Source organism: Quercus lobata, chromosome 7 (assembly GCF_001633185.2).
Source record: "Quercus lobata isolate SW786 chromosome 7, ValleyOak3.0 Primary Assembly, whole genome shotgun sequence".
NCBI lineage: Eukaryota > Viridiplantae > Streptophyta > Magnoliopsida > Fagales > Fagaceae > Quercus > Quercus lobata.
In genome coordinates this window covers 31238248-31265124 of record NC_044910.1, presented here as the reverse complement: position 1 = coordinate 31265124, position 26877 = coordinate 31238248, and the positions used below count along the sequence as shown (strand labels likewise).

The following is a 26877-nucleotide window of genomic DNA, read 5'->3' as shown; positions in this document are numbered from 1 at the left end:
GTTCCAAGTTTGAACAAATCCTAATTATAATAAATAAATAAATAAATAAAGTTTGAACAAATCCTTATAATTACTAATAATTCCCGTATTTCACGAATCTTGGGACTCGTGTTTTTACTAATTTCTCCTCAATTATTCACACCATTAAATTTTTATCAATAAATAATCAACTTCATGTAAATTCATTTAAAAGTAATGACATTAAAACAAATGAATAATTAACATAAAGATTACATTTGTACATCCATACACTTTATGTTTAGAAGAACTTTCACTTAAATTTAGTCGTACTGAAGTGGATTAGAATCAGTGCCGGTTCAAGGCCTAGACAACTTAGGCTTAGGCCTAAGGCTCCACAACAAATAAAAAATTTCCCTACTAAAAAAAGGCTCCATCTCCCTTAGTAAAAGGTCCAAAATTTTATAAAAATATAACATTTTTTAAATAATTGGTACTTTTTTTTAAGAGTGATGCTAAAGATACCACAAATTTTATTATAGATTTAACTGACATATCATCAATTACATAAAAAAGTAATTCAAACCCAAATAAATTAAGTTATTGAAATTCATCAATTACAATCATAATCACATTTATTGTGAACATTTTGTGGTATTTTTAGTATTTTTCTTTTTCATTTCTAACAAGGCTTTTTGTGGGTCCGAGAGGTCTGCAATCCGGCCCAAACTCTATCTGGGCCCAGGGCCCGTGCCGAGGAGGTATCTTGCCGAAGACGAATGATCAGTGGCCGAGGTAGCAAGGGGAACGGCTGAGAACTTACCCTGTCTTCGGCATTACAGAGCTTCAATGGGAAGACCAGCACCATGGTGTAGGCAATCCCCAAACAGCCCCCTCAAGGGGATGTGAACGGAATGGGGCCCATAGGGAAGCAGGGTGTGAAATTGGACCAAGGAAAATGCGTCCCCTCTTCAGTGAATGCACCTGCCAATACCCAGAGCTGATAAATGAGAAAAGACGTTTGGACGGTGTAAACTTCGATCCATGCAACTAATAGAAAGTTAGACGGGACGGCTGATGGGATGGATACAGAAATAAGCTCCTGCCTGACCTACAAGTGGAGGGTCAGGATCAACCGAGACGGACTATATAATAAAAAGGAAGGTGCACCAACAGGGGGGGTTGGGAAAAATGGCCAAAAACCAGAGCCTCCCAGCCCACCTCCAGGAGAAAGACTCCAGGGGTGAAGGAAAACTTAACCTTATATGAACACCACGAAAAACCCACCGCCTGTCGATCAAGGCCTAGCCTTCCAAACTCACGCTCTACAAATGATATTGTTTGGGCCTTTTTACGTGCGAACCCGGCACCGTTACGGTCCGCCACGAATCGTGTCCTTACAATTGGCGCCGTCTATGGGAAAGGCTTGTGTGTTGGTACAGGAAGTGGGTCGATAGAGTTTCTTCGTTATTTCTAACCGTTGGTTATAGAGTTCTAGTATAAAGTTCTGCTAAGGACTACGTTTCTTGACTAGGGGCTTGGTTGAGGAGCTAACTCCCTTAAACCCAAGGTCCCCCGTAAAGAGCAAACTAGGCACTCGGTAGCGTTAATCGTATGGATAAACTCTAGGGGCTTGGCTGAGGAGCTAACTCCCCTAAAGCCACGATCCCAAACAAAGAGAAAACTAGGTTTTGGACAGAACCAAGGCATTGCATGGTCCACGGACTCAAGCCTCTGGGGAAACCAACTACCTGGATGAGGAAAACTAGGTTTTGGACAGAACCAAGGCATTGCATGGTCCACGACTCAGCCTCTGGGAAACCAACTACCTGGATGTGGAAAACTAGGTTTTGGACAGAACCAAGGCATTGCATGGTCCACGGACTCAAGCCTCTGGGGAAACCAACTACCTGGATGTGGAAAAACTAGGTTTTGGACAGAATCAAGCATTGCATGGTCCACAGACTCAAGCCTCTGGGGAAAACCACTACCTGGATGAGGAAAACTAGTTTTGGACAGAACCAAGGCATTGCATGGTCCACGGACTCAAGCCTCTGGGGAAACCAACTACCTGGAATGTGGAAAACTAGGGTTTTGGACAGAACCAAGGTATTGCATGGTCCATGGACTCAAGCCTCTGGGGAAACCAACTACCTAGATGTGGAAAACTAGGTTTTGGACAGAACCAAGGCATTGCATGGTCCACGGACTCAAGCCTCTGGGGAAACCAACTACCTGGATGAGGAAAACTAGGTTTTGGACAGAACCAAGGCATTGCATGGTCCACGAACTCAAGCTTCTAGGGAAACCAACTACCTGGATGTGGAAAACTAGGTTTTGGACAAAACCAAGGCATTGCATGTCCTCGGACTCAAGCCTTGCATGGGAAAACCAACTACCTGGATGTGGAAAACTAGGTTTTGGACAGAACCAAGCATTGCATGGTCCACGGACCAAGCCTCTGGGGGAAACCAACTACCTGGATGAGGAAAACTAGGTTTTGGACAGAACAGAACCAAGCATTGCATGGTCCACGACTCAACTCTGGGAAGCCTTGCATGGGACTCAAGCCTAAAACCAACTACCTGGATGAGGAAAACTAGGTTTTGGACAGAACCAAGGCATTGCATAGTCCTCGGACTCAAGCCTATGGGGAAACCAACTACCTGGATGAGGAAAACAAAGTTTTGGACAGAACTAGGGCATTGCATAGTCCTCGGACTCAAGCCTATGGGGAAACCAACTACTTGGATGAGGAAAACTAGGGACAGAACCAAGGCATTGCATGGTCCACGGACTCAAGCCTCCAACTACCTGGGATGTGGAAAACTAGGTTTTGGACAGAACCAAGGATTGCATGGTTCCACGGACTCAAGCCTCTGGGGAAACCAACTACCTGGATGTGGAAAACTAGGTTTTGGACAGAACCAAGGCATTGCATGGTCCACGGACTCAAGCCTCTGGGGAAACCAACTACCTGGATGTGGAAAAGTAGGTTTTGGACAGAACCAAGGCATTGTATCGTCCTCGGACTCAAGCCTCTAGGGAAACCAACTACCTGGACGAGGAAAACTAGGTTTTGGACAGAACCAAGGCATTGCATAGTCCTCGGACTCAAGCCTCTGGGGAAACCAACTACCTGGATGTGGAAAACTAGGTTTTGGACAGAACCAAGGCATTGCATGGTCCTCGGACTCAAGCCTATGGGGAAACCAACTACTCGGATGAAGAAATTGCGATTAGCAAGACTTAGCTACTATGCGTGATGTCGAAAATGGTGCCTATATCTTCGTAAAACGAAGGTCAGAAATGAGTCTAAAGCCTCTGTGGGTGCAAATAAATTAGGGTTTGGGGAGCATGATGATAAATGTATTGCATGCATAAATATTCGTACATGTTAAAATGAATCAGCGCAGAACTCATAAACAAATAGTACGTATCCACAAGGGCGGCTAACGATGTAACCAGAAGGAAAAAGGAAAAACACGATTTCATATATACGTGTTCAAATGCTTGCAAATCATCAATAAACTAGGAAGTTTGTGAAATAAGAAGAAACAAGTTGATCGTTCAAATAGAAACGAGTACAAAAGCCAAGCCAAGACTCCTACTTTTCTGCTTTTTTGTCGGTCACGTCCCGAGAGGAGGGAGCAGATTCAGCTTCGATGCCTGGAAGGATGGTCCCTTCTGGGGAAGGCTGAACAGGGCCAGCACGGGTACTCTAAGGAACCACAGCAAGGGGGGTGGCCTGTGGCGGCTGTGCAAGTATGGTTGGCTCCTTTGTATTAGGCACCTGAATGCCAACCACGGGCTCAGCAACCTCTTTAGGTGCCTCAGAATCCGTGTGCTGGGATATCACTGTCACATCCTGAAGTTCTCCTTCTTTGGGCGCCTTGCTAGAAGAACCGCTGGCCTGCAAGTCTTCCGACGGGGTGATCTCTTCCTCGGGTTGATCACGCGTAGCCGCGGGGCTGGTCGAAGTGGCCTCGCGGATGGCCCCGGGTAGAATATGCTCTCCGCCTTCCATAAATCAGATGACGCATCCACCCCAGCTCGCTTTAATGCTTCCTCCTAAACCTGGGAGCAATAAAACCTACACACTCCAGGAATCTGCGCCTTAAGGGTGGCCTGGGTTTCGGCTACTCCCACGTTGTAACCATCGTCCTCGGCCGTATTCTTGGCAGCCTCTGCCTCATTCCTGGCAAACTCGGCCTCCTGCTTTGCCCTTACGGCTTCATCGCGGGCATATTCTGCCACTCCTTTCTCATGCAAAGCCGCGGCCAGCTGCTTATTTAAATCCTCGATCAGATCTCTGGCTATTCGCAGCTGGTCCTCGGCTTCAATTGCGCGCTTGGTTTGGTCCTTGGCCTGTTTTTGGGCACTAGCAAGGCTCGCCGAGACGTTATCCCTCTTGCGGGTAGTCATTGTTAAGTCATCCTTGACTTTGGCAAGTTCCTTTTCAGAAGCTTCGAGAGTCTTTGAGGCCGTTATGCGCTTCTTGCGTTCGTTCTCGGCCACCTTACTCCTGTCATGCACTTCTTCCTCCATCCTATAGGTTGCCTGGAGAGCCTGTCAAGAAAGATGAACGTGTAGTGAGTGACAAACCGGTGACAAGAATTAGTAAAGTGTTAGGTTTCAAGAAATCTTACCATGCCCAAGTATCTCTTAGTACTGAGAAAAACCTCCTGCATCCTCATTCTCTTCAGCTCATCCATGTCATTAGGGAGTAGCATGGTTCTCCCTAATGCATCCGCCACGTATCCACCCTCGCCGTCTCCAAGGTCCCTCAGAGAGGCAGTTTCCAGTAATGGACTCCCGTGAAGCATTGGGGCAGGAAGCCAGGCGCTCGGTAGGGATTGGGAATCAATTCCTTTTCCCTTGCCTTGAGAGGTTTAAACTGCGGGTCCTTTGCCCTTGCCTTGGGGTCCGATCTTCAGTTGTTTTGTGCGCGGAGTCTCATCCTTCTCCTTAGGAGGTTGGGATTTTCCCTCGTCCACGATGTCCTTGCCCTTGGGGCTCCTCTTTCTCTTGAAATCAGCACCTTCAGGTCGAGGAGACCGAGCTGGTTGGGAGGAGGTGGGAGGTTCGGGGCGGGTGGATTGTGGTTGGGACTTGGTGGAGGATGACCTGGTTTGGATTGTAAGGGGCCGAGGTGGTGGAGGAGGAGCATTGGGTTGTGGTGCCTCCTGGGTATCCTTCCCTGGTTGGTCCTCGAGGAGTTGGAGAAGGGGGGTTAAAGGTATTCTCTTGACTCCCATCTCGGCTTGAGAAGAGGTGCCTATTAATGACAATTCCGCCTCGGACAAGGCTGGGTCACCTAGGTCACCAGGGGGGTCCTCGGATTGGTAGACTAAGTCAAAAACCCCGAACCCTTCCTTCGGCTGATCTGGCTCACCTTCGTCCTCTGCTGCTTGATGAGACGAAGAGGGGCCCACCAGGGGGATGTTCTTGGGGACAGCTGGCTCCTGCGAGATTAAAAATCCCTTCTCTACCACGGTAATTTTTGGAAGCCAAGGACGGCGGGTACTGATTACGTGCTTCGCGTCCCCGAATGACTTCTGAACCGGAGGGTACCCTAGTATTTTGTGAGCTGCACGGACTTGGCCATCACTGTCATTCACAAAAACTGCCGCTTGTAAAACGGTCTCCAAGTCTGCCCGATTGACTAAATGAAAATGCCGTGTATAGGCGCGTTCATCTACAAAAGCAACAAACATATACGCATGGTTAGTTATCGAAAGACGTTAGGTTAGAATGGTTTAAATGGTTATCCCTCTTCCATTCCTAATACCCCACCTGGTTCTCCTTCTACTACAGGGCATGGATCGCCATCATGCCACTCCCCAGAGACGATAAGGAAATCCTTATTCAGTCCCTTGTTGGAATCAGAGAGGCACTGGATCAACCGAACCTATCATCCCTCGACCTCATGTAGTAGGTTTTTCCTTTCAATTTCTGAAGGTTATAGCACCAGTTTACATCATGGTGGGTCAGTCTTAAACCCATCTTCTCGTTTAAAGCGTCCACGCAACCCAAAATCCTAAGAATGTTGCCGGCGCATTGGGTAGGGGCTAAACGGAAATGCCGGAGGTAACCCCTCGTCACTGGTCCCATAAGGATTCTCATACCTCCCTCTACAAAGGCGAGGACGGGAATTACAACCGCGCCCGTTCCCCTCTTAATGTGCCATTCCCCCATCTTACAGTGCTCCAGACTTACGTTGGGGGGAATCCTATAATCAACGATGAACTTATTCATCGCCTCTTCAGTATCGACCAACTTCCTCAATCTCAATTTAGTCGCCTTTGTCATTTACTAAAACAAACCTAACCCGTGACGGAAAAGAAAGGGAGCCAAAGAGAAATAAACTCAGAAAAGAAAAAACGCGAGTTAATGGAGGTAGGGAACTTACATAAAAGGAGAATTACGCTTCGGATGGGCTATATGTGCTTGAGATAGACTTGAATTTGGGCGGAAGTTCGGATGAACCCTGGATACACGCACTAAAACTCTTAAGTACAGAACTGGAGAGACGGATCCATCTCCAAAAAATCTTTTATACTTTCTAGGGTAAACTGCACACCCTTTTTCCCGCTCAAAGAGGCCAGAAGATCACCACCGTTTGATTTCCATCACACCGTTGAACGTGGGAAGCACCAAGCCGCCCGTATTTAATGAGGCCACGTTTCGCCTTCCAACGGCTCTAGGAACGTGCCTTGGGCAGGTGAAAAACCTCGGGAATCGATAGATGACAAAGATTGAAAGGCATTGGCAGATCCCTGATGTCATCAAAACCCTCCTATCCGTCCGAGGGGACGGATAGCAGGATTTTGAGGGGCTATTATGGGTCCGAGAGGTCTGCAATCCCGCCCAAACTCTATCTGGGCCTAGGGCCCGTGCCGAGGAGGTATCTTGCCGAAGACGAATGATCAGTGGCCGAGGTAGCAAGGGGAACGGCTGAGAACTTACCCTGTCCTCGGCATTACAGAGCTTCAATGGGAAGACCAACACCATGGAGTAGGCAATCCCCAAACAGCCCCCTCAAGGGGATGTGAACGGAATGGGGCCCATAGGGAAGCAGGGTGTGAAATTGGACCAAGGAAAATGCGTCCCCTCTTCAGTGAATGCACCTGCCAATACCCAGAGCTGATAAATGAGAAAAGACGTTTGGACGGTGTAAACTTCGATCCATGCAACTAATAGAAAGTTAGACGGGACGGCTAATGGGATGGATACAGAAATAAGCTCCTGCCTGACCTACAAGTGGAGGGTCAGGATCAACCGAGACGGACTATATAATAAAAAGGAAGGTGCACCAACAGGGGGGGTTGGGAAAAATGGCCAAAAACCAGAGCCTCCCAGCCCACCTCCAGGAGAAAGACTCCAGGGGTGAAGGAAAACTTAACCTTGTATGAACACCACGAAAAACCCACCGCCTGTCGATCAAGGCCTAGCCTTCCAAACCCACGCTCTACAAATGATATTGTTTGGGCCTTTTTACGTGCGAACCCGGCACCGTTACGGTCCGCCACGAATCGTGTCCTTACACTTTTAAAATAGGGGACCAATAAAAATTTAACCCAATTGAAACCCTAAGATGTTTCAAATAAAATGCTGCAAATGTGATAAATCATCAATGATGACTAATCTCCTACTAAGCCACACACCAAATAATATCTATCCATCTCTTTCTCTTAAAAAGAATATATAAAATTAAAATTTAGATTACAACTGTACTTAACTATGCATAATCATATATCCAAGTTAAAGTAAGTTCCTTTTGATTCAACTATAATATTCATAACTAGTATTATTCATCAATTTCTGTATTTACATCAAATTAGTCTTAATTTAATTAGTATTATATAATTTTATTTAATTAATGTTTACATATAAAAAGGCCCCATATAAAATTTTTGCCTTAGGCCCCAAATTTTATTAGGCCGGCCCTGATTAGAATACTACATTAATATGGCTCAACAACAAAAGCATAACGATAATAAATGTTGTGCTTAATATTTTAGATTTTACGAGTTTGAGATTTATATTTTTTTAATAAATTTGAATTTTGATTAGGTGCTTTCAACCCAAATATGTCTTTCTTGTGCACAAAAATAGATAGAAGTGGACCAAAATGGACTGAAGTGGTCCAAATGGACTGAATTGGACTAAATGGAACAAAGTGGACCAAATAGACAGAATAGGTCAAATAGAAACAAGGTGACCCGAATAGGACCGATGAGGACCGAATGAACGGAATAAGAACAAATGAACCGAACGGGACCAAAGTAGAGTGAATTGGACAGAATGGGCCGAATAAAACCAAAGTGGACAAAGTGGACCGAATAAGACCAAAGTAAACAGAATAGACCGAATAGGACCAATGTGGACCGAAAAGGACCGAATAAAACCAAAGTGGACAGAATGGACTGAATAGGATTAATGTGGACCGAATAAGACTGAAGTAGACTGAATAAGACCGAATGGATCGAATAGAGCTTTAATGGACAGAATGTATTAAATAGAACCAAATAGACCGATTAGGACCATATGGACCAAATTGGACCGAAGAGGACATAATGGACTAGATATGTAGAACCAATGTGGACCGAATAAGACTTTTGAATATTTATCATTTTTATTGCATTTTTAGGGCTCATATGTCTAATGTCTATTTTCTTTGTATTTTTTAACTCAAAACTAAAGAGTTTAACCCAAAAATAATAAACTTTCATACTTTTCAGCCCAAAAAAAAAAGAATTTTTGAGCTAAACTTGAAAATGTAACCTATATAAAAGAATCAATTTAAGGCTCAATTAGTCTAAAATGGACTGAAGGAGACCGAAATTGACCGAGTGGACCAAATTGGACCAAAGTAGACTTAATTGAACATACGAAATAATTATTTATTCTCACGCATCGCGTGACTTATTTGTGACAAGTTATTGATAAAACTTAAAAGGAACACTGGTGATTGTAATTGGATATACAATATTCCAAATACAAAGGTTCTACAATTTCAAGGAACAAAATACATAGGATTAGGAAGCTTAAAGGTCCGATTGCCTGTAAATTCTCCTTGAAGATCGCTCCACTGATCTCCAACATTTCCCCATATTCTGTAACCTTCTTCTACAAGCTGCTTCCGAATTTCAGACTTGAAAGTCACTGCCTTTTGCCCTTTATAAGCCGTGGTCCTGTGTGGTAAAGAATCACAAGGATAAAAATGCTTTTTTTTTTTTTTTTTTTTTAATTCAATGACGTCAATGAGACGGGTAAGACTTAAACTTGATTCTTCAAATAAAGAAAAGAAAAATAAACCACTAATTAGTAATTAACATCGATTTCTTTACCCACCCATCAAAGTTTAAACTTCAACCACCGCGCACCCTTGGTGCGGTGGTCACTTCACAAGTATAAATACTTATGAGGTGTAGGGAACAAGGGCCGAGGTTCAAGTCTCCAAAAAGGAGGTTCACACACATATACACTTAGATTAGATTAGAATAGAAATTCTATCTTGTATATTAAAAAAAAAAAAAAGTTTAAACTTCAAATTAGTAAAAGGCTTAAGCCCATATGCAATGCACCCATTCTACAACCCATCAGTTTTAATCTTGATTAAGTTTTAACAAGTGCCCTAAAGATACTACCAAGGACTTTGTAACTAAATTGACACATTCTCATGCACAAAGTGCTTGGGAGTTTAGGGAGGGAAAGAGCTATCTTAAAATTTAAAAAAAAAAAAAAAAAGTGTCCTAAAGACACTAATTAATAGGTATTTACTATAATAATAATAAATTTCTTATATATTTTCAAAAAATAAATCAAATTAAATTGTACACAAATATTTAGCAAAAAAAAAAAAAAAAACACCTGATGAATTATTGATAAATATATATTTTTTAAAGTACATATAATTACAAATTATAATTATATATTTGTATACTAATTAAGGGGACCCTAAATATACCGTAAGTATCAAATATCAAACAAATCAAAAGCTTGTAGAAAATGTCAGCAAGAATATTATTGGATTTGTGTGCAATAAAATTCTTTCTTATCAATAAATAAATAAATATAAATAAGAGAAAAAAAGAAGAATATTATTGGATATAGAAGGCTCTTGGCTGGTCAAAGGAACTGGGATTTTTACATTTATATTGCGTGGATGTTGACTAGGACAATATCCAAATATAAAATTGACTTTTGATGATGTGGCAATTTGGCATATACACACTTGGCTGCCCTTTATTTTTTTAATAACATATATATATGGAACACTGGGCATTCCTAGCCAAGCAACTGTAGAATATATTAGTTTTAGTTTTTACCCGTACTCCACAGGATTTTTCAGTATTATTACTTTGTTGTTCAGTAATCATTTCAATGATGGTGAGTATTATAATCTAATATATTTAACGAGTGAAAAAAACATAGGAGTTGTTATCATCTTACCTGAAAATGATACGTTCATAACCAATAAATCCTTGGCTAAGCAAGTTATCAGTTGTGGCTTGGCCGAGGGTCTCTTCATCTCTTCCCGTGAGCAAGATCACCTTGAATCCACTTTGAACCAATCTGTCAAACAACCCAAGCATGAAAGGAACGGCTGAACACTCTCCTTTCATTGCCCACGCCTTAAACCCTAGCGGGTCATATGGGTCGCACCTGTGCATTTTACAAAATGGAAACCAAATATATTTCAAGACAAATGGTATACAATCGGTCCTCAACATTTAATTCCTGTTTCAAAATCATTGTTATATTTTAAACGTTTCAATAATGTTACCATTATTAGATGGATGGAAAATACTAACGAACTAAATAGAATTCATGAAAATAATAAGGTTATTTTGATAAAAAGGAGTTAGCCTATAATACAACATAAATTTCATTTGTCATTTCAACATTTTTCATCCATTATATGATAATAAGAACTTTCTAAAAATAATTTTTAAAGTTTAAAGATTAATGAGAAACATTTTAAAGTATTTTCATGATTGCGACAAAGTGAATGAAATTTAACAATCTATTATTTAGGGTAGTACAATTTTGGAAGTTCAAAAATGATTTTTGATAAGTTTTTCCATTGATAAGGGGATACAAATCTACACTAACTAAAGTAATTATTCACATAATATAACGTACCCATATCTCTTTCCTCGGTAATAAATGATGTTGGATATGCATGTATCATCAATGTCCAAAATCCAGGCGTCCATGCCATCGTTAGAAAGAGCAATCTCATCTGCATAACTTGAAATTTGGTTGGTAATGAAGTTGAGGTCATGGTAATATTGTCCACGAGTTATGTAATTTTCAATGTACTCCTTGCACTCAGATGGGACGGTACGCCATGCACGCACATTGTTGGTCTCTACACCCAACCTCCAGCTTAAGCAATAGGCACGATCATTATCAGGACTCAAGTTGCTTCCTGGTCTCCAATAAGGCTTTACAGTACCAGTTGCCTTGTAGAACACCGCTAAAAACAAATAAATGAAAACCTCTCGTACCTGATGTACCATGGCCCTGATCATGTGTGCCCGATGAGCTGAGCTAGCTTAATAATGAGAGAAAGCTAATGCAAGCAGGCACAAATAGCTAGTATCAAGATTGGAAACACGAGCGGTAACACATAATAAGAGCATGATAAAGCCATAAGCAGTGAGAGCTTGCTCACTGCTGATGCCAAAGGATAACGTGGGGTGGGATTAGTTTTACTTTATTCTGTGTCAATATTGCGAATGAGACTTACAAAAGTTAAAATCATAAGTGTGACTGAGCTTACTTTTGCTTCCTTTGGCCAAGTCTTCACGCTTACACTAGAAAATGCACTTGCAAATGAGATTTTCAGTTTTCACCAAGGCGTGCTCCTGATATGTCTGTTTGAATGTAGTTTTTTGTTGATTGCTTATTTGCTGAAAGTTGGTTAAAAAAATATGATTAAGCTTAGGAAAAAAAAGGGTGTTGAAAAGTTATACATAAACAAACAAGCTAAAAAAAAAATCTAAAAGAAAAGGCTGATGACAAATAGAGTAAGGTTTGCACGATTAGAAATTTTTTTCCTATTTCTGTTGTCTGTATTTTGGCAAACTATGTTACTAGGAGAAATTAACTCCCAAAAAAGTTTTTTTTATTGGTAGATAATCTCAATAGGTTTGGAATTCCCTACCATCAAATCAAGTTCTCCCCCAAAAAAAAGGGTATTATTTTCAGTTGTTGAGTAATAAATCAAAATTTAAATAATGCAACCAAATTCCTATAACCAAGTTTTGATTATCTTTGTGTACTTGAAGATAAGAATATATAGATGCCAAAGTCACCGAAAAAGCTAGCGTGTTCAACAAAAGTTATTCTTTATTTTCTTTAAAAAAATATCAAGAAAATCTAATTTTCTTGGGATGAAGGAAAGCCACAAGAAGCATCTTCAGATGCACCTATTGAGCTTTAAAGATGACTTTTGGATGATCTATAGCGTTCTAAAAGAAAGTGGAAGAACAGAGAATATGTATCAGCCCACAAATGAATGTCATGCCATTTAAAAGAAAGGTATTCTCGCTCCATACAAAATTTACCAATTGAAAAGCAGAGAAAAGATTAAAAAAATAGGGGGGTGGGGGTGGGTGGGTGGGTTAATGTCTAGCTCAGATACCCAAAATCTATTGCATGATTCAGATTGGAGAAACTTACAATTGATACTTTCAAATTATTAATTAAGGTAATCTATTGCCACTTTGCTGATCCAAACTCTTTTTGGCCACCATCCATCACTTAAAATTTTAAAATATGATCAATATGGAAGATCCTCTTTTGACTTTAAATAATATAAGCTCGTGTTTTGTTTTTCCAAATGTACAAGTCAATATACAGTGCTATGATAATTTATTTATAGAAAAAAAATACATTTTATTATCCTAAACTTTTTAAATGCAATGTTTTGCATTATAAACTATGACTTCTGAATATATTTTGTACCCAATGTCTAGTTTGCTATTAACTTTGATGGAAAAATATAGTGTAATGTGAAAAGATTCAATTGCCTCACTTTTCTGTCCCTTAAAAAAATGAGTTTTGTTATACTTTACACTCCAATATCAAATTTGTTGTTAATTTGGATGGAAAAGTATTGCATCATGTAAAAACACTTAATTGCCCCTCTTTTCAGTCCCTTAAAAACAAATGAGAAATTACATTTTATCACTCTAAACTATACTCTCAATTACACTTTATACCTTAAACTTTGAATTTCCATTCTAAGTTAACAGAAAACTTAATGTCAGTGTACAAAGTATAACAAGTGCCATAGTTTATGGTGTAAAACGTGTATTCGAAAAATTAAGATTTTTAAGTGTAATATAAAGTATAGGTTATGGTGGTAAAGTGTAATTTTACCATATATAAGTGATTTTCAAAAAGTAGTTCAACCCTAGAACTAGGGGTGGCAATTCATGTTCGCGTGTCGGGTTCATGTCGTGTTCACTCATATATTCGATTATATGGGTCAACTCTAACCCGACATGTTTATTAAACGGGTTAAGATTCTTTAATCCTAACACAACTTATTTATTAAATAGGTCAGTCGTGTTGGCATGTTTATTAGATTTTATCCAAAAAAAAAACTAACTAATTTTAGCATTAACCAAATTGATATGAATTATGAAAAACCAAACAAATAAATATTTTTAATATAAAATTCAGAACTAATGAGTAACTGCATCACAAATATTCATTTAAAACTAAAACATATCTTAATATCACAAATAATCAATCATAATATGTCAAAGAAAATAAACCACAACAACTAATAAGTTTATATACCTAGGATTTGAAGGGTATATTAGTAAAGTGTTATTTAATTAAATAAGTCAGACAAGTCAAACGGGTTCCATGTGATGAACACTAACCCAACCCATTTATTAAATGGGTCAGTTGTGTTAACCCGAATATGATACAAACCCATTAAATCTCAACCCATGGGTTTGCAGATCGTGTCCAGTTTTGCCATCCTCATCTAGTACTACATGGTTTCAGATTGTTGTGAGACGTGATACAAATTGAGGACTCCATGAGATACAACAAAGAATGGGACATCATGTTTCCTTTTTCCTTTTTCTTTTTGGAGGGGGTTTGGAAAATAAAAACAAGAAAAGGTGAAGAATACGTGCTATGCTAAACCACCTAACAACAGAATGCAAGAGAATACTAGGAAATTAATCTAAATAAGAGATTGAAAGAGCTGATCCATAGAAGAATGCTTACCAAAGAAAGAGTTACCTATAAAAGTGGCAAACGAGATGCCTACAACATTTACCCAAAACACCCCAAAAAAAAAAAAAAATGTTGCACAATAAGTTGCAATATTTGACCCAAATTTGCTGATCAAAGTAATCTATGTGCATCTTAGGAGCAACTACCAAGTAGGTATTTAAAGAGCGAAAAAGCATTCCACAAAATTAAAATATTCATGAAGAAACTACTAGTTTGTCAAAGTCTCAATTTTGTTTTTGGTGGGAATGGCGTCAGAGAGCAAAATGAGTGTGATCTATTATGGTGGATAGCCAGATGTCAGAGGAGAGCTACGTGGTCCACCGTCCACCACGGAGGATATATGGATTCAGAAGAGATCACCGCCGCGGTCTATTGGGGAGGTTTAGACATTGAGCATTTCATAATATTTTTTATAACCCTCCTTAGTCCTTACAACATATAAGATAATATATTTTAAGTAGTGTTGTAAATGAAATAAGCTGTTAATGAACAATTCGAGCTCAACTCTGAAAAAAAAAAAAAAAAAAAAAAACTTGTTTATATTCGTTTGTTTAGCAAATCAGTTAAACTCAAGTTCAAGTTTAGGCTTGACTATTAAACAAGTTAAGCTCATACATAAATGTGTTCATGAATAAACTCGTAAATATAAGACTCGATTTAATTATATATAATATTATATTTTTATACGTATATTTTTCTAAAAATTTATTTATATAGACTTGAAATTGTGTAAGTTTATAATAGGTCCATATAATATCATATTATTAATTGTAGCTTATTGATAATATAGACAGTCAAATTGTTGTAAGAAAATCATAGATTCGTGAATGGTCAAAAAAATTTAGTCATACCACTGCACACCCTTAGTGCGGTGGTCACTCCATAAGTATAAATGCTTTGTGGGGTGTGGGGGCAAAGGTCAGGGTTCAAGTCTCTAGAAGGGAGTTTCACACACATATACACTTAAATTAGACTAGAGTATAATTTCTATCTTATATAAAATAAAATAAAAATATTCATGATTTTACCATATAATGGAAAAGAGTAGGTTAATCAATCAAGTAACTCATGGAGAAGCTCGACCTTGTTCTACAATAAAATAAACCAAACTCGAATATGTAATCTTGTTTGATAATAAGCTCAAGCTCCACTTGTATTCGAAATACAAATAAATAAACCAGTATGAATTTTTAATACTCAGCTCAACTTGATTCATTAAACACCTTAATTTTTAAGTACAATAACATTATTTTTATATGAATTTATTATTTTCATTTATATACCATTACAATCAATCATATCCATAATGTGAAAAGCATATATTTCATACCAATTGGTAAATGTTTAGTAGTCCAAAAGTGGGAATAGAGTCAGCGCCCACATCTTAACAAAAACCATAGTGGTGGGAAGTGGGAACAGCCGTCATACCATTTACATTCGTGACATTGTTGGAATTTATAAGTTGGAAACCTTTGCAAAGAAATTGGATCAGAGAGTCATTTTGGAAAATCGAGTGTGCCACGTCCAGTAGTATGCAGACCAATTTAGGTCGGCGTAGAAATTAAGAAAAAGAAAGAAGGTGATTGGTGGGCATTGACCATTGAGGTCAATGAGTTAGAAACCTTTTTGTGTTTTTGTTTGTTTTCCACAGACCATTTCGGAATCTGATCGCGATTAGTTTCTCAAATTTGTTTATAGGGTGATCTCACTTAGGACAATTGTTAATAAATTATTTTAAGAAAATTTTGATACCACTTTTATGAGATATATAAACAGTTGTCTAAAAAATTTATTGCATTTTTCTTTTCTCATAAAAAGTTTTTAAAATATATCCTAAATTAATACCCTTAGAGCATCCATTAACTTTTCCATTGTTCATATACTAGGACAAGATTATTAAACTAATTGATCTATATTCTTCTTCTCCATGACATATGTCAATGTGTCAATGCCATTGGATTGGATTGGATTATAGTGAGAAAAGACCTGTTTTTTTTAAGAAACCAGTGAGAAAAGACCTAATGACTCATGTTGATCATGATGTGGAACACACGTTATTATAAGGAAATTATTTGTTGTTGCAAATTGCAATAGCATATAGAAATGCACATGGTCAAGAAAGTTATAACTGTTAGGATATGTGTCCTTTAAATCCTATTATATGATACTATGTGTAAGGACACGATTCCAGCGCGGCCCAGTAACATTTTTGGGTTCACGCGGGAGAGATCCCTCACAATACAATTTGTAGAGAGTGGGCTTGAAAAGCTTGGGCTTGGTCACGGGACGATGGTCCGGTCTGGATTTCAGAGAGGTCCCTGTGGAAAGTGGACTGGGCCTAAACGTTTAAAGCCCCGCCGTGCTGCCACTTCTGAGAATGGGCTCCTCGGACTTGATCCGAGGACCCTTTTTGGTCCTTTCCGGCTGTCCAACGGAGGACCTTCTCTATTCTCTGCATGGATCGTTCCGGCGATCTTATTCATGAAGTCTTTTTCCCTTTCTCTTTCTTTCTACTAGATTCACTTACTTCTCCTTTTATACTAGCGTGCGTTCGATGTCCCTCGTCCACGTGTAGGGTCAGTCTTTACAAATACTGACATTGGTCCCATCAGTCTAATCCCGGAATTGTTGGGGATGACTTGATAAAGCTGCAGAGTACGGTTCTGTCAGGCATTGGGCCTTATCCAGAAGGGTATTTAGGGTAATCGCCCCAAGGTATTTTGGATTCCCTCACGAATTTATCCCTTTATTCTGGGGGGATTATGGGCCTGCCGAGGACTAGACTGTCCTCGGCTGCCTCCCAAAATGGGTCTGTGCTCTGCGTCATGGAGCTTGGGCCACAGTTCTCCTCGGATTGGGCCCTCGGACTCTCTAAAGGCGAATGGGCCTGGTCCACGAATTGTTGGGCCCCACAATAGCCCCTCAAAACCCTTCTATCCGAATTTCGGATTGGAAAGGAGGGTTTTGGCAAACCCGGGCCCTTAATATGGCCCATTTAGCTTGATCCCGCATTTATGTGAGCGGTTTCCCAGGAAGTCAGGCGGTTTTTGAGGGATTCCTTTTAATCCGCTCGGAGTCTGCTCCTGTCGCTTGGATGTCCCAGACGCGCCCTTAATGAATCCCCTTAACGAGGCTCATTTATATCCGGCGGCTCATTTGATAAGGTGGAGAAGTGGAACGGACGCCTCTTTTTTCTTCAGATTCTTTGGGAAAGTTGAATACATTTAATGCCATCCGTTCTGCTCTTCCTATAAGAAGGCAGGCAGGAGGCCATCACTTTCGTACTAACCCCCTTCCCTTCTTATGAGATCACGACAAATGATGAAGAAATCATGCCCCTCCTCTAGACACCATATTCGGATAAAGCTTGAAATGGCTCGATCAGGGCAAGGGTGGCGCAGACTTAAGATCCGTCCCGCCTCTCTTTTAGCCAAAATCCGAAGCAGGGGCTCATCACGCCGAACTCTTGGCGTGACTGAGTCGAGAATACCCAATATCAGCACCACCCGGCTCCTCACGAGCGTACCTAATATGGCACCAACGTGTTAGGAGTCAGGGCTGAGGCAGGGGCTAAGTGCTTCTGCTTCTCCCTCTTTTGCTCCTCGGTGCCCTCCTCCACCTTCTTCTTATAGTCTTCCCAGCACCAGTTCCGTCTTGGTGCCTTCCCTTTTCCCTCTTTTGTTCCTTTTCTTTCTTTTCATCCCTACTCTCTTCTTCTCCTCCTTCTTTACTCATGTCCTCCATCTTCCTCATTCATCTCCTCCATCTTCTTCAATTCTTCTTCCTTCTCCTTCAATTCTTCTTCCTTGTTCTTCATCCTTTTCCGAAGGAGGTTCTTGTCACGATATGAGCAATGTTGAGACAGAGACTGAAGAGACCTTGAAGATGAGTTTAGAAGAAGCCTGACTGTTTACTTCTCTGTACTGCGAGTGTTATCGTTGCTTTAGCAGTTCTTCTTTTGTATAGGCTTGTTTGAGCCCTTTTTCGTACATTGTAATAATCTCTTATATTAATAAAAGTGTTTATTATTTCATTTTGCATATTCTGTTTATGTTTTTGTATATTGGTAAACGCTGCTCGGCTCAATGAGAAAGTATCTAAAACCGATGACAACTAAGACCAAAATACTTGATAATAAAAAGATGTTGCCATAACTTTAATATAAGTGTTTGGCCCAATAAGGCCGACCAGTGAAAAGTAATAATTACCCATGCTGGCCGAGGAGAGAACTGGAGGTTTGATGCCGTGCTTGGGTCCGAGGACCAGACAAGGCCTTAACTCTATCCAAAACTCGTAATAACAATAGTTTTTATACTTGGTTTCCCCATAGGCTTGAGTCCGAGGACCATGCAAGGCCTTGGTTCAGTCCAAAACTCGTAATAATAATAGTTTTTACACTTGGTTTCCCCATAGGCTTGAGTCCGAGGACCATGCAAGGCCTTGGTTCAGTCCAAAACTCGTAATAATAATAGTTTTTATATTTGGTTTCCCCATAGGCTTGAGTCCGAGGACCATGCAAGGCCTTGGTTCAGTCCAAAACTCGTAATAATAATAGTTTTTATATTTGGTTTCCCCATAGGCTTGAGTCCGAGGACCATGCAAGGCCTTGGTTCAGTCCAAAACTCGTAATAATAATAGTTTTTATACCTGGTTTCCCCATAGGCTTGAGTCCGAGGACCATGCAAGGCCTTGGTTCTGTTTTATTCCCTCTCCTTAGATATCCCGTACGTGGCCGGGCAGGAGGTTGTCCTCGGCATTAGTTACTACCCGGCGTGGGCCGTAGTCCATGGGCTATCATGTAGCAAGGGCATGGGCCGCGAATTTACTAGGCCCACAGATCAGGAGATATTTCCAGTCTTTGGCCACGCGGTACTTTTGGGTGTCCCGATGTTCGAGGTGCACCTCCACGAGGCTCCTTTAGTTTTGTCGTTGCAGAGGTTTGTTGGAAGTCGAGCTGGAGACGTTTTGTCTGTAGCGTTCCTTGGGAAGCTGCGCTAATTAAATGCCACCACCCTATCTCCTCAAATAAATAAGAGAGCAAGTTTCTTTGCCTAGGCACCAGCTCCTTAGTCTCCTCCTTCAGCTTCCTCCCGCAGTAAGTCATGTTTGAGACGAGGGTCGGGGAAGAAAAACTTTCTCCGCCGCAAAGGCGCCACGTTCTCCCAAGGCTCAGAAGAGTGATATACGGGCAACGAAGGCGTAGATTCAAAGAAATATCCCCTTATGTCAGAGGGGAGAGGGTGTTTCCCACGCTTTTAGTCAAAATCCGAAGCAGGTTCTGGTCATGCCAGATTTTTGGTATGTCCGAAGAAGGAATTTCCACCATCAGCACTGTCTACCTTGTAGCCGGCAAATTTCTGCGGGGGCTCCCCAACTTCCGGCTCCCTGCACCTTCTTTGTAGATGGTGTTAGCCTGAGGTCAGGTTCTTTTGCTGCCTGAGTTTCGGGCATGTGAAAGCGTAGAGGATGAAACGAGGTCTCGAGGCAGTAGCCAACCTCTCCTCTGTGCTACCTGCATCCTCCCACTACGGCGTGAGGCTCAAGTTGGGCTCCTTTGCTGCCGGAGCTATGGGCATGCGAAAGCATGGGGGAAGGGACAAGGCCTCGAAGCAGTAGCCAACCTCTCGTCTGTGCTACCTCCTCGGCCCTCTCTTGCTTTCTTGCAACTTTCCTTTCTATCATGTAGCAAGTTTTATCACAAGTTGATTTCAGCTTTTGTTGTATGCTGTACTGTTTCTTTGTTTTAATAAAAAAGGAAATTTTGCCTACTTATTTTGAATACTGCTCTTTTGGCAACATTATTTTGTGGAAGGGTGTGCTCCCTGTGTTTGTTTCTTCAATGATACTTAGAGCAGGAAGTTTTGAAACATAATCCAATCAATTCTAATGTACCAACACTACCAAACATTACGGCAATAATTCATAGCAAGTTTAACTCAGGAAACTAGCAAAGATAACAATTGAATATTCTGTGATAAATGTGAGTACCGTCCGAGGAGTTGACGGAGGGTAAAGAACTCAAATCGTTTCTCAGAGGACGTATTGCCCTACGTCGCGTCGATTCCCTTGGTGCTGCAGATATAAGAGCAGACTTGCGAATCCCCGCAATTTGGGAACTGACCCAATGGCGAGTGGAGAGCTTTCCTCAGATGAATCCAAATTCTACGTAATGTAGTTTTTCCTTACGAGTAGTTGGTTTTCCCATAGGTTTGAGTCCGAAGACCATACAAGACCTTGGTTCTGTCCACAACTCGTGATATTTATCTCTTGCACTTGGTTTCCCCATAGGTTTGAGTCCGAGGACCATGCAAGACCTTGGTTCTGTCCAGAGTTTATGAGATTTGTTTTTCGTGTTTGGTTTCCCCACAGGCTTGAGTCCGTGGACCATGCAAGGCCTTGGTTCTGTCCAAAACTTTTGATATTGATCTCTTGTACTTGGTTTCCCCATAGGTTTGAGTCCGAGGACCATGCAAGACCTTGGTTCTGTCCAAAGTTATGAGATTTGTTTTTCGTGTTTGGTTTCCCCACAGGCTTGAGTCCGTGGCCTGCACAGGCCTGGTTCTTTCCACAACTCGTGATATTTATCTCTTGCACTTGGTTTCCCCATAGGTTTGAGTCCGAGGACCATGCAAGACCTTGGTTCTGTCCAGAGTTTATGAGATTTGTTTTTCGTGTTTGGTTTCCCCACAGGCTTGAGTCCGTGGACCATGCAAGGCCTTGGTTCTGTCCAAAACTTTTGATATTGATCTCCTGTACTTGGTTTCCCCATAGGTTTGAGTCCGAGGACCATGCAAGACCTTGGTTCTGTCCAAAGTTTGAGATTTGTTTTTTGTGTTTGGTTTCCCCACAGGCTTGAGTCCGTGGATGCAAGGCCTTGGTTCTGTCCAAAACTTTTGATATTGATCTCTTGTACTTGGTTTCCCCATAGGTTTGAGTCCGAGGACCATGCAAGACCTTGGTTCTGTCCAAAGTTTATGAGATTTGTTCTTGTGCTTGGTTTCCCCATAGGTTTGAGTCCGAGGACCATGCAAGACCTTGGTTCTGTCCAAAGTTTGAGATTTGTTTTTTGTGTTTGTTTGTTTTTCGGATGTAAGCCCCTAGATCAGGGCGGGGAGAGCCGGCTTGAGGCCAAGAGCCCCTAGGGCGGCCTACGCCATGGGCGCTGCAAGGAGTAGCCCCTAGCAGAAGTTTATGTCGGAACAACAGCTGCACGTCAAAAGAGACGGCGGAAGCTCCGTGAATTTTTGCTTAGTAGAGAGTTGACTCCACCGCCACCTGCGCCAAGCGCGCATGCTTTCCCACAGACGGCGCCAATTGTAAGGACACGATTCCTGCGCGGCCCAGTGACATTTTTGGGTTCACGCGGGAGAGATCCCTCACAATACAATTTGTAGAGAGTGGGCTTGAAAAGCTTGGGCTTGGTCACGGGACGATGGTCCGGTCTGGATTTCAGAGAGGTCCCTGTGGAAAGTGGACTGGGCCTAAACGTTTAAAGCCCCGCCGTGCTGCCACTTCTGAGAATGGGCTCCTCGGACTTGATCCGAGGACCCTTGTGGTCCCTTCCGGCTGTCCAACGGAGGACCTTCTCTATTCTCTGCATGGATCGTTCCGGCGATCTTATTCATGAAGTCTTTCTCTTTTCCTCCCCCCCTCACTAGATTCACTTACTTCTCCTTTTATACTAGCGTGCGTTCGATGTCCTTCGTCCACGTGTAGGGTCAGTCTTTACAAATACTGACATTGGTCCCATCAGTCTAATCCCGAAATTGTTGGGGATGACTTGATAAAGCTGCAGAGTACGGTTCTGTCAGGCATTGGGCCTTATCCAGAAGGGTATTTAGGGTAATCGCCCCAAGGTATTTTGGATTTCCTCCCGAATTTGTCCCTTTATTCTGGGGGGATTATGGGCCTGCCGAGGACTAGACTGTCCTCGGCTGCCTCCCAAAATTGGTCTGTGCTCTGCGTCATGGAGCTTGGGCTACAATTCTCCTCGGATTGGGCCCTCGGACTCTCTAAGGGTGAATGGGCCTGGTCCACGAATTGTTGGGCCCCACATATATATATTTTTTTTTTTCAGTACCCAAGGTTATATTTTTGTTTCAGTATTCCCTCCACAGTTTGATTTAGTGTAAACTGTAAAGTCTAACGAAAAATGTCGGCACTTGAAAATCACGTGGTATCTAAACAATAAAGTGGTATTTTGGTAATTTTCTACCATTTGAAATTACTAAAATACCCCTTAGGTCTCTTTTCTTATCACCAATCTAAAAGTAACAATTGATGACAACAAACTGGTTTCTCATTTTAAAAAGAAAAAAAGAAAAAAGAAAAAGAAGATAAAGATGACAACGAACTGCATATTACACCAACGTTGACCCAAAAGGCAAAAGAAGTAAAAAACAGATAGACCCAGTCAAGGAAGCAAACCCAGCAACACTCTCACTCACACGTTTCACAATCAAAGTAGATTATATATACTAAGTTACTAACCCACTTAATCCAAACTAAAAATTACATCATCCCAGATTGCAAAACCGCTCAATAAACTTATTTGATAATTGAGCGGTTTTGACAACGGAAATAAATTGATAATTGAATCCCACATCAAAGAAAGAGATTTTTTTTTTTTTTTTTTTTTTCTCATTAACCAAACAAGCGTCAAGAAATGCCATCCCAAACCTACAACAAATTTTGCCAACAACTTCAATCTCTTCCCTCAATTCCAATTTCCAAGATTCTTAAAATAAATAAATAAAATCCAATTTTCAACAATAAATGAAATAATTTGACATAAATTAAATTCACAAACATTCTAGGGAAAATATGTTCAGATTAGCATATGTTTCTTGGGAAAAATTCTACATTTTCCATCAAACAAAACAAAACCGAAGCAGGCAAAATAAATTCTAAGCATCTAAAAGAAAATTACCTCCTCTTCATTCTTCAACATCATGTTAGAGGTGACGACCAACTTCATGCCAGCAATATTTTTGACGACGACGAGATTGTTGAAGAGCCGATGAGGCAACAATGAGAGTGACAAAGATGGCATTGGGAAAAATTAAAACGGGAGCAAAGGGTACTTTGGGGTCTCTATAAAGTTCGATGGTTCATGGTTAGAATGGAGGGTTTTGCTTTTGCAGCAAGCAACACTAATGGTACTAGTGAGAATGAGTTTTGGTCAATGACAGTGAGGAAGGTGGTGTTTATGGTTGTGTAGGAGAGGGTTCATTGATGGCAGTTTTGTAAGCTACTAGTTGTTGTTGATTTGCATACATGTTTTCCTTCAGACTTAACCCCAAATTAGATGGTAGGGGGCACATTGTAACGAAACTCTCAAATTAGGGGATTAATAGTACGTTTTGATAATTTGGAGGGATAAGTGTAATTAGGATGAAAGATAAGGGTGAAAAAAGAATAATTTTCCCTTTTGTTATTTCTTGTCTTGCTTGAACCTTATTTAACGAATTTGGTAAGCTGTCATTCGATGTCTCTTAGCCTGAGGTTAATGGGTTTTATTGGTCGACCTAAACTAGATATTGGAGCAAAAAATTCAAACGAATTAATTAAAGTTACACCTAGCTCAGCAAAGTAATCATACTGTCTTGGTAGTTAGTACTGTGATAAAAATAAAAATAAAAATAAAAATAAAAAACTCATAGTCACCAAACAGTGGGGGCTACCAGTTTCTAATTAAGGGCTGAATTCCATGTTCAACCTATTTTTCATCTCAAACTATGAATGTAGTCACAATTTTATTCAATGACCAATCCAATTTTGACTCTCTCAAGAAGCAATGCTTTAGCTATACCCAGAAAGGTGTCACACTACAGTAAACAAACAAGATATTAAATTTGCTAATTAATTAAGACATGAACAACAATTTTTAGATTTTAAAAATTGTTGAAAACAAAAATGACAAGGATATCGAAACACAATGTTTGACATCACTAATCCTATTTGTCTACCTTGGATTCCCTCATCTTTTTCTTCTTCAAACAACAATACTATAACTACAACTTGTCGGTGATGAAGGTATTGAAAAGCAAACAGAATTCATAACAAAACATTGATCTCTTCCCGACCCCTAAGAAATTAATCAAGAAACAAAAATAAGAAGAAGATAAAGAATCTAGCCAGAGATATATGGTAAATAGTAGTGTGAAACTCAAACCAAATCAGATGCATCCGACGAACCTTGCTTAACAGAGACAGAAGCACGACAAACGGGACAGTTAGAATGAGAATTGAGCCACAAGTCAATACAAGGAACATGGAAAGAGTGCTTGCACACACTCAGTTGCTTCACTTCTTCACCCTCTACGAACACCATCAAACACACAGGACACTCACTACCAACAACATCTTTACTAGCGTGGCTGCTTTCTTTCTCAACCTTAACAACATCTGCAACCCCATCTAAGTTACTAATTCCATCGGTCTCGCTCGAGGAGCTCCGGTATCTTCGTCCTCGAAAAGGGTTTGGAGGGCACTTCACGGCGAAGAAGAAGACGTAGACTAAGGCTGGGATGGTGACCACGGCAATAAGAGCGAGAACGAATTCAAGAGGAGATAAGTCCACGCTGCTTGGCGATGCGGGGAAGGGGGCTGGTTCGAAGCTTAGAAGAACTGAGGGTGCGTTCTCCATGGTGGAGAGGAGAGAGAGTAGTCAGACTCTGTTTCTGTTTTTTTTGTGTTTTTGCTTTTTCCTGTTTTTTTGTTTTGTATTTAAAGCAGCTTTATGCAGAAGATTACTAGATTAGTGCCTCGTGAACGGTGGGTGTGGGGTTTGCTTTGGAATTTTAAGCAGCAATAATTGACACTTGACGGGAAATGAGGTTAGAGGACAAACCTACATAATGATTGCTACACTACAAAGCATTTTATTTTCTTTCTATAGTTATGAGTGTGTATGGACTATGGAGTATGGACCAGAAGAGCGGACCAGAATCAGGATGGGCCAGGGCTGTGAAGAATGTATATAACATCCGAGGCTAGCTGGGTTGGGGCTTAAAATTATATATATGCTTGTACAAGGCCCTTCTGCAGAATTTTGTTTGTGGATCATATATCAGCATCTTTGTGAGGTTTTTAGAGATTGGCAAATTTCATGTGACAAGGACAAACCATGTGCTAAGATTTAAGAGGGTTGTAATCTATTATAATTGAGTTTTTATGATGTGCAAATGTTTGTCAAGATTAGAGAACTTGAAGACCAGTAATTCTAGTCGAGCAAAATCAAGACTCGCTCTAATGGAACAATTAAGCATGAAAAAAATTCGTGCAAAACTCACTTGAATGAAATTGTGAAAACCTTATTAAGAAGTTTCAAAAGTCTTTAATTAACTTATACCAAAACCTAAACCTACTTATATTAAGCCCCATTAAAAGCCTTTCTCCCTTAGCCAAAATAGATAAGTCCTTATTTGTGATTATACAACTTTCTTCGTAAACATAAAACTTTTTTATTTTTTTTGATGAACAAAAAAATAGCTCATATAGTGCGGTATCATTACCATGATCCACTTAAACCCAAATTTTATGGTGTGGGACCACTAAAGCTATTTGGGTTTATCCATTTGGCAGTAACGTAGCTATTAAAGGATTGAGGGGGGCTTGCCCCCCACACCCCCCCCCCCCCAAAATTTTTGAAAATAAAAATTGGAAATATCTTAAATAATTTGAAAATTTTAAAAAAAATCTTATCATTTTGGCCCCCATACTTGATAATAAACATTGTCTACCCTTAAAAAAATATTTGTGACCACCCTAAGTTTTTTTATGCCCAATAAAATTAGACTTTGGTCCATAATTTGGTCCACTTAATAATATATTAAGGCCTTTCAAGCAAAAAGAAAAAGCCCAAAAAAAAATTGCACATTATTATTTTACATTTCATACAAAAAAAAAAAAAATTTATATATGGCCTCCCTAAAAATAAATTTGTGGCTTCGCCATTGCCATGTGGGCACAGCATTTTAAACTGAAGCGCCAAGACTCAAACTACAACCCTTAAACTTGTAAGGGTGATAGTTCAAAAGACTCCTACCATCATGCTACCACCCTTCAGCTGTTCCTAAACATAAAACTTGTTACATTGCCATTCACCCTTAAGCTTAGACTACATATTTTTAAACCCACAGAGTTAATTTTTTCGATAGTGGGTCGCTACTGTTACTGTCTAGAGTTTTGACGTTGCGAACGAGATTTATTCATAAAGAAGTCTCATGCAAAAGAATTCTCAAGTTTCCGGGCCACCTCGATGGAAAGAATGAAGTGTTTAAGTTACATAAGTTTTGTATGTTTTGATTGATTATTATTGTCTCTTCTATTGAATTTTCTAAGGGGCTGGATCCCCCTAAGTGATTTTTTCCTTTAAAAAGGCTCTTCATTAGATTTCCAATTTATCACCAAAATTTGTGTATTGATTTTATTTCTTTTATTATTATTATTTTTAGATTTGGTGAATAATAAATGTGATTGAACGATTGTTTACGTGGAATCAATAAATTAACAGCTTTGATGAGTCTAGGAAAATTAATCGGTCGTTAACATTAATAGACGACATTAAATCACCAGTAAGCCATCAAAGAAAGATAAGTAACCACTCAAACACATTCAATATATTCAATGGTGATCATTACC

The 26877-nt window shown here is 40.3% G+C and overlaps 2 protein-coding genes across 2 annotated transcripts; both read right to left on the bottom strand.

Moving 5' to 3' along the window:
* Positions 1–8977: 8977 nt before the first annotated feature.
* LOC115951277 (acid phosphatase 1-like) lies at positions 8978–11824 on the bottom strand. Its single transcript, XM_031068462.1, has 4 exons — positions 11753–11824; positions 11110–11542; positions 10417–10629; positions 8978–9155 (listed from the first exon to the last, which is right to left on the bottom strand). The coding sequence occupies exons 2-4, from the start codon at positions 11499–11501 to the stop codon at positions 8978–8980; spliced, it is 783 nt and encodes a 260-aa protein (XP_030924322.1). The 5' UTR covers positions 11502–11542; positions 11753–11824.
* A 12348-nt stretch (positions 11825–24172) lies between these two features.
* Positions 24173–25022, bottom strand: LOC115952472 (RING-H2 finger protein ATL33-like). Its single transcript, XM_031069657.1, has 2 exons — positions 24430–25022; positions 24173–24319 (listed from the first exon to the last, which is right to left on the bottom strand). Exons 1-2 carry the CDS (start codon positions 24878–24880, stop codon positions 24246–24248), a joined length of 525 nt encoding a protein of 174 aa, XP_030925517.1. The 5' UTR covers positions 24881–25022; the 3' UTR covers positions 24173–24245.
* Between the last annotated feature and the right edge of the window lie 1855 nt (positions 25023–26877).